The sequence below is a fragment of the Oryzias latipes genome, chromosome 11 (assembly GCF_053564925.1).
Source record: "Oryzias latipes strain Hd-rR chromosome 11, Olatipes_Hd-rR_3.1".
Taxonomy (NCBI): Eukaryota; Metazoa; Chordata; class Actinopteri; order Beloniformes; family Adrianichthyidae; genus Oryzias; species Oryzias latipes.
Genome location: NC_136247.1, coordinates 11,941,908 through 11,950,781, shown reverse-complemented (window position 1 = coordinate 11,950,781; position 8,874 = coordinate 11,941,908). Strand labels below are relative to the sequence as shown.

Genomic DNA, 8,874 nt, shown 5'->3' with positions numbered 1-8,874 from the left:
TCTGTTCAGGATAGACGAGTTCTCCATCCTGCTGTTCTCTGTGGATCTGAATGACCTCCCGGATGTGCTCGCATTGATCCTCCAAGTGGCTTTTTTGGGCTTCAATGCATATCAAATCGATCCTCATTGCTGCTTCTTTACTGCGTTTCTTCTTGAGATCTTCCAAGTCCTTCTGGAGAACTGCATTTTCCTGCTCTAAGGCCTGGATCTGATCTCTTTTATTTTCCCGCAGATCCGGAGTTATCATCAGGAGAGCTTCCTCTTGTTGGATCTTTAATTTAAGTTCCAGAAGCTTTTCTTTGAGGACTGAGTTTTGGTCCTGGGCAGCTTTGAGGTGGTCTCCTGCAGGCTCATATTTGGCTTTTCTGTCTGACAAAACAAGAAGTTTATCCTGAAGCTTTTCAAGTTCCTGGACCATTTCCTCATTTTGCTGCTCTAACTCCAAGATGCTGATTTGATCTTGTTGGTGTTGACTTTCTGCTTGAAGTCCAGGGTAATCTTCCTGAACTCCTTCTGCCTCACATTTCAGATCCATGAAATTCAGAGCTTTGTCAGTGAGGTAGGCTGAGATGGAATTGTTTCTCAGCTTTTCAGCGTCCCGAACGTGCATCTGCAGGTTTTTGAGAGCTTTCCAGAGAGAATTGTTCTGCTCCAAAAAATAATTCAGTTCCTGCTGTTTTTCCTCATACAGGTCCTCCCAAGACATTTGATCCCTGGGGATTTTATTTCGACGTTTGAACCATTTCCTAAAACTTTCCTTTGCTCTCTGAGTGAATGTTTTGAATCTGTGCTCCTGCTTTCCAGAGTTGTCCATCGTCTGGCTGTCCGAATCACAGAGGGATTCAGTTGAAGAGCTGGTAGCTCCAAGACCTTTTAACACATTGTTGTAGAACATGGCTGTTTCTGGATTGAAGTGAATTTGTGAAAGAGCTGAAGGCTTGAACGTTTTTGGAAGCAACAAGTTTTTGAAACCGCTTGGAAATCTTTTTTGAGATCTTTAAAATGCTGCAAGACTCACAGAAAGATGGAGTATATAGCAACTTTGGAGAGGAAGTAATTGGATGTCAAATGATGTCGAATGACGTCAAATGATGTCAAATGATGTCATTTTAATCATTTTACTTCCTTTGAAATGACATCATTTGACATCATTTTTCTGTACGTGTCTGGAGATGACATCATTTGACTACCACGCCCTCTGGTGACATCACTGCTTGTCTGTCCTTCACCTCACGTGACTGACAACACGTGTGGTGACGCCAGTCCTTATGGTCACGTGAGAATGACCCAATTGGTGTTTTTTTTAATCTTCATCTTCATGGGCAGCTTCTCATGAGGCTGAAAAGAACTCAAGAGGAAACCGATCGAGAGCTTCCCACCCAACTGAACAGTGTCTTCCAGTCCCTCCGGGCTGCCGGATGGACATCTCGGTAGTCGGAAACGCACCTTTCCTCCAAGAACTTCCCGCCTTCCTCAGCCGTGGTAGAAGCAGCGGTAACTGCATGCTCCCAAAGGGCCGTCCGCGTCGTTATACGTCTAACGAAAACATATTGAAAGATATTTAAGCTGTCAGGGTTATGACTTTTCCCTAACAAAGAGAAGAACCACACATGAGATGAGAATTTTTGTTAGACTTCCGCAGAAGGAGAAGCCCGTCTGTCACAGCGCAAGGCTGTCACAGAGGAGTTCTGCCTTCCCAGTGAATCCAGTTTGGTTTAATTGGTGGCTGGGGTTGACAACATGAAAGTGGGTCAATCAATCAAGCAGTGCAGGAACATCATGTCTTGTATAGTCAGCACTTTTCATGTCATTGCTTTCTTACTCAAAGATAGAACCCAAACAATCATATCATGTGTAAGGTGTAAGCAAATGATAATTAGGCAACCCTAGCATAAGCATTTCAGGATATAAACAATTTTATTTAATAATCGCCTTGATCCGTATTGATGTAAATATGCAGCAAACCACTTATGCTCCCAAAATACCTTAATTTAGCATCTACATGAAAGCAAAAACAAGTGAAATTTAGTTTTTCATGGCTGGAAATAAATTTAGATGTCAATAGGTTAAGAATAGCAGGGCTGACTAGACTAAAGTTATTTAAAAAAAAAAGAAAAGTTTATTTTCTAAGGTGTGCAGCATCAGCTTCTGCCAGACTGTGGCGCCATCAGATTAAAAAAAGCTGTTCTAATTGTTACTTTGAGTCATACTTTTCTTACAGCAGCAGACCACAGGTGGCAAATGTCATTTTAGGAGTTGAATCTGACAAAATTATTTCCTAAAGTAAATATTTAGCTTTGAAGATAATTATTCCAAATATAAATAAAACAATAATAAAAATTTAATGTCAAATAAATTTATGATGCATTTGCTAACTAACAGATCTGGCAAGTACCAGTAGATTTTCTAAAAAAACATAAAAGTTACTGTATGTCTTTCCATGCAGTTTAGCTAAATAACTGATTTTAGAGGAAAAATGTTATATATTCTTGATCCTTCTAGATTAAATTAAAGGTAGGTAGAGCACTGCTCTAAATCTCTGTTTCATTCAGCCACCGCAATTCCTAAACCAGATGGAAAAGCTGAATCTGTGTGTTTGTTTGGGGTCGAAGTGGTGCCTATGTATTGCTGCTGCTTCCAGCCGGTCATCCTTCCAGCTCTGCTGCAAGGCCACCTGACTCAGTTGTGTCTCCTCCCCTGCATCTTCCAGTCTGACCTTGAACTAGCATCTTTGCATCTAATGCTTGTGGCGCCCCATCAGTTATTCTTAGCTGTTCTTACGTTCTGTGATCCAAGCGGATCGGTCATACTGAAAGGCCACACTTCAGCAGGATGGCGTAAATAAATCGGGCCTGCTGGTTACGAGCGTCTCTGGAGGAAATGACAAATCATTTTAGATCATAAACAGCAGCAGCGTCAGGAGATTGTCTGATGGAGAGCGTCTGCTGTGTTTCCTTTTTGCCTGTGATGGGGACATTTCTTTATCTCACTGTCTTTAACTTTGTAATTATAATTTTTCTCCAGTGATGGCATTTCTGAATCACAAGGAGGTTAATTTTCACTAATTTATTTACTTTGGATGCTAAAGGTGAGAAATCACAATATAAGCAGCAACATGTCGAGGCAGGACTTGATGACTATTACGTGAAATCAATCAAATGAAACAAAAGAAAAATAAATCCTTTAGTGGTACATTTTTCTTTTAGATCTTCTTATTCTGGAAGAGACAGTCTTCATCAAGCAGCTGGCATTGCATTTAGCAGTGAAGTTTAGTGCTTAGTTTTTGTTTTATTTTTAAGTAATTTTAATCTATACAGAATGTTTGGACTGGATGACCTCAAAACAAAACAAACAAAAAATACAAGTAAAATCTGTGCCACAATTGTTTTAAAGCTTTACTATGTGGAACTTTTACCCAATTTGTAGAATAGTTTTAAATGTGATTAATTTCATTGAATTACTCAGAGGCTCAGTACTGTTCATTAACACCAACAGGGACTGAAGCTACTAGGATTGTAACTAGACTTAACTGATGAATCAATTTATATTCCTGCAACCAGATCCATTTGTTTGAGGCAAGTTGTTAATCGAATTGAAATGACATTTAAAAAAATACCATTTGGATTGAGGCACAGTTTTACTAACTTTATGAAGCTAAACTGTGAATGGATGTGTCATTCATTCTTGTTTACTGTTTGTTTGTACACATATTTAATTTACACTTGATTATCTTGCAAGAAATACAAGGAATCTGGAAAACGTCACTTGCACTGTTTAGGTATTTCTATCTGACTCACAATGGTGGAATTTTTGGCTTTTATTTATTTCTGGTCATCTTCGGTATTCTGTGGCTTAAGCATATCTTTTCCTGCCCAGAAATATTGAACCTGCCCTGAAGCAAGCTGCTTCTGCTCTTTTTCTTTGTCGTAATGTCGTCAATGCTGAAGGTAAATTGAGAAGAACAGCCACTTGGATGATTTATCCCGGGACAGAAGCACAGAAGACCTTCAGCAACAGGGCAGGAGGGTTTTTTTCTTCCTTTTTGACCTTTGCAGTAATGTTTGTTCCAGTGTTCTGCAGAAAGAAGAAAATGGAAATCTACCAGGCAGCTGCACTGTAGCTCTGACACATTTTGCTTGTCTTATGTTGTGAAGCTGAAAGGTGCTGGTTGTAAATCCTGCAGGTGTTGATCATTGTAGGGTGTGTTTAACGTTTTTTTTTTTGTTTGTTTTTAAACACAGGTTAGTTCTTGACTGCCGACGAAGCTTGATGTCAGCTGTGAAGAAGGTTTCAGGAACAACTGTCGTAACTTAAATTTGACACCTTTGCGTTCCTGTCCAATGCCGTGCGCGCGGAATGCTGCTGGCTCCGTACTGAAGCATCATGAGGCGGGGCTGTCGATGTGCAGCGTGTGGGAGGGCTTTGCAAACATTCCCCTCTAATTGACCAGGGAGCGGAATCAGTTGGGGATCGGAGCAGCCTCAGACTGACGCAGAGGAAGTAACCGAACCTCATGTCGGTGCGTAACAGGAGTGGAATTAGGATTATTTTGCGTTTTAATGAGTAAATGTGGGCTTTAGTTGCCATGAAAGCAAACCGAGTTTTTTAGGTGACTAAACATTTAATTGTTTCGTTTTAAACAGTTGTCATGAATTAATCCTGCTGCGCTGCCTGTTGACATGAAGAAAAGTTGGAGCGTCCTGCGTCCTTTCGGGGAGTTACATCTCCTGGACATTTCAGTCTTGAAGAAAATGCGTCGCTCGCGGACGCATGGACTTTAGAAGCAGGACACCAAACCTCGCGCCGATGGCTAATGTGGAGCTCCTCTACTTTGATCAGCCGGATCCGAGAGGCACTTTCTACCTCTCTGCAAAGCAAAGTCACAATAAAGGCGGCTACGGGGGCGGAGAGCCGCCTCATCCCTCCGGAGGACAGAATTCAGCACCACGGAGAGAGACCCTGAAAGCTGAGGAGGAAACAGCTTTCAGATGCAAACATGATGAAGATGAACGGCTGATCTGCCAGCTGGTTGATTTGCACGATGATGAAGAAGAGGGTGGGCAGGAGGAAGATCAGGACGACGTCCCAGAACTTTTTCTGTTATCCGAAGAAGACCTGTCTACAGACAGCTCAGGGAGGTCTGTGGATTACGGCTTCATCATCGCCGTCACGTGCCTGGTCACCGGCATCTCCCTGGTCGCCATAACGTACACGGTCCCCAGGGACGTGCGCGTGGACCCGGACAGTGTGTCGGCCCGGGAGATGGAGCGCCTGGAGAGGGACAGAGCCAGAGTGGACGCCCATCTGGACCGGTGCGTCATAGCGGGACTGTGCCTGTTAACCCTGGGGGGCGTGCTCCTGTCTGCGCTGCTCACGGTCTCCATGTGGAAGGGGGAGATGATGAGAAGGAGAGCACTGGCTGACTCCAAACTCGCTGCCAGGCTGTACGGTTCGCTCAGTCTGAGGACGGGATCCAGCCAGACTCTGGAGTCCTGTTCGCAGCTGTCAGCGGAGGACGAAGATTTGGATCTGCTCAGCTGAATTTGAAAACAGACAAAGGCCCAAAAGGATTATGAAAAATAATGTCTGGCTATCTGTTCGGTTCATGTCAGCATCATGATGTTCAGTCCGGGACCACAAGCAGCGCAGGCTCAGCATTAGTGTCATGCGAAATGACGTGGGAAGTCCATTTCTTGTGATGCCTGGAAGAAAATTGGGTCATTAATGCTGATTTTTGGTATTTCAAACTCTCATTGAATCTCTTCACGCAGCAGAATGTGCATCAAGTTGCTTCATCTTTTATTTTCCAACATCCCCTCTATTCAAATGCGGAGATCAATGCTGGATGTGTGGGATGTCGGCCAGTTTTTGACATGGTGATATCTGCACTTATGTGCATCATAAATACAAATTGTTGCAATACAGTTCAGGTGAACACCTCCAGAAAAATGCAGAAAGAAACATGTGAATGTTTCAGAATTATCCACTTGGAATAAATAGTATTCCTGTTGAAATATATGCAGGTGCTCTTGGATTGGTTGCTGTGTGGATCGAAAGAAAAACAAAGCATTCACTTTGGATTTATTACAAAGAGACAGAATTTGGTCATGTTTTAATGTTAATGCAAGAATCTTAAATTCTATTTTGGTTTTTCAACGAGTGAGGAGAAGCAGAAACTGGAAAAATAAGATCTCTGGTTGCAGCCTTCTGGTCCATTTGAAACCTTAAAACATTCATTTTGGAATTACAGTAGTATAATCTTGAAATAAACGGAGGGATTTATTACTCTGTCAGACTAAATGTTCCTGAATTTATAGATATGTAAATATAAGAAGTCAGCTCTAGAAATCGTGTTTATTTTTCTCAATTCAGATATATCTCGTTAAAATTGGACACTAAATGACATGTAAAGGTTTTGGAGACCAAATAAATGCCATTCAAAGTAAGAACACTGATGTAGATGGAGTCCTGTGATGCATAGACTTAAAAATAAAAACTTTCTTTTTTTAAAACAATGCAAAGCTGTATTAGCTTAATTAATTGCCTTTGAAAATAGTCAAGGTGGAGCTTGTGGGATTTTTGTTGAGATGATTTTGTAAGCTGCGACAGAAACAGAAAGGATCTTTTGACACCTCGAATGTGTTTAATGACAGCAGAATTTTGTGCCAAAGTTTCTTTATTCAGATGAAACAAGATTTGAAAAAAGCTTCAAAGACATTTTTATATTATTATCTGAAATAAAATTGTGGTATGAAATTACATTTTTGTTCACATCAGTCACATCAGTTTTTTTTGCCCTTTTTACCCCTGGCTTGTTGTGCCAATGAAAATAGATACTTCAACCCCTTCATGCCTGACTTAATTTCCATTTATACAAATTATTCTTCAATGTTTTTCCATTTGTGATAAGTGGAGTCCTGGATTTAATGACATGTTGTGAATTAGCAGCATACAAGATGAATATGTTGACCCTTGTGCAATCCTTGGTACTTTAACATTGGGAGTTGGGTCATCTAGACCCACTAGACAGTGCTCTGAACCTTTTTTCTTCAATGATTTGTGATCTTCACTGGTGTCCATGGATTACATGAAATCTTTCCACCTTTATCCACCTTTGTCATGGTAGGAATAACACGTCAATGTAAGGGTGGGGGTCATCTAAGATAGCACAAGGGTTAAAGATTGAAATATGAGTTGATGTGAGATTTTTTTTGGTCTAACCAATCAAAATACTGTAATTTCATGGAAATGTACAAACAACATTTTCACAAAAATGTTGCATGACTGCTGAACATTGGATTATTTAAAAAATACAACATAAACATTCAAAAGAAAACGTATAAACGCTACGTTTTTTACATTTCAATCAGATTTAAAAAAAATAGAGCCTTTTCTTGCAATCTTAACTCAAAAGCAAACACCTGTACAAGTTTTTGAACACAAAAAAACAACAAAAAAGCTTTGAAACAGTGAGTGCTTGGAAACATTAATGAGCTCTTAAACTGGCTGACATACAGCCGTAAGACAAAAAACAGAAGGGATTGTGAAACATCTTTAAGAAGGTAATATAGCCTGAAGTATGGAAACAAAAAGAAAAACCCTTTGTTCCAGTCACCTGGGTTAAAATTTTAAAGCAACAGCAACCAAACAGATAAGGCTGTAAAAAGGAAACGTAATTATGGCCTAAAGGAGAAATCTCAATGGTCAGCAGAGGAAACTGTATGTTATGAGAACAGAAAAAGAGAAATTATTTCAGGGCCATTTATATGAAGAAGACTGAAGCAACGAGAGAAATGACCTTAACAAAACATGTTCTGGGTCACTGCTCAGAAAAAAGGGGATGATTCAGTTCCCTATTAGTCAGATAAAACTGAAAACGTTTTTTTGAAAAACAGGAAACATCTTCATAAATTTTCATAAGTCTATCTAATGTCAATTTTAGCATTTTGGATGACGATAAACATGGATGACTACTGATCTACCAGACAAATAAAAGACAGAGAGCATACAAAAAAAAAGAAATCAACTCTCTGTAGTTATTGCCCAAAGGTTGATCATCGGGAGCTGGACAGAATAAAAACAGAATAACTACCGGTATATGAGCTATGAAAGATCATATAAAAATAGAAGGGTGTAAGGATGAATTAACCATCATTACAGTCCAATGTTTGGAAACACTTTAAATGTTGCAGACATGTGACCATACAGTGTGGTAGAAAGTTTTAATTATGTTTGTTTTTGTTGGATGTGGAAAAACAATTTGAATCTTATCGTCAACCCCTAATTATGATGTGATTTGAATAGTTAATATGAATTGTGACACTCCTAAAAACAGTATCATCTCTGAGTGTATGTCGGACTAAAAAGTCCAGCCGAAAGTCTAGTGTAGTTGTGCAATGGTTGCTCTGTCCTTAAGGCACAGAGGCTCTAAAATATTTTCCCATACTGGGGGTTCGTTTGTTGTCAGCCCAAAAGGATTGAAGCCTGCGGTTGTTTACATTGAGAACGTGCAAGCTTGTTCGATCTAGAAGGAAGATGCACAAATAAATCTGTAGGCATGGCAACAGAGCCACTGAAACAAAAAGATGCATTTAAGTTGATTTATAACTGCTTAAACAAAATTGTATAACCCAATTTATTAGGAAATTCTCAATTCAATTGGCTAAATCAAAGTAGAACGTGTTCACAAAACCATTGGTTGGTAAATAAAATAAATAAAAAGAGCATTCTGTTTTGAACTTTTACATTTAATGCAACTGCAAATAAAATTAAACATCATCAAAGAATCCAGCTGCGTAAGGACATGCAGAACAAGTCATTGGGAAAACAATGTCACTGTGTAGCTACGCTTTCTTGGTTTCAGACATTCATGCC

General features: G+C 39.9%; 1 protein-coding gene across 1 annotated transcript; it reads left to right on the top strand.

The window, feature by feature from the left end:
• The first annotated feature begins 4,241 nt into the window (after window positions 1-4,241).
• Window positions 4,242-6,850, top strand: LOC101160007 (transmembrane protein 74). The gene is made up of 2 exons (XM_078954800.1): window positions 4,242-4,519; window positions 4,644-6,850. The coding sequence occupies exon 2, from the start codon at window positions 4,771-4,773 to the stop codon at window positions 5,539-5,541; it is 771 nt and encodes a 256-aa protein (XP_078810926.1). The 5' UTR covers window positions 4,242-4,519; window positions 4,644-4,770; the 3' UTR covers window positions 5,542-6,850.
• The last annotated feature ends 2,024 nt before the right edge of the window (window positions 6,851-8,874 follow it).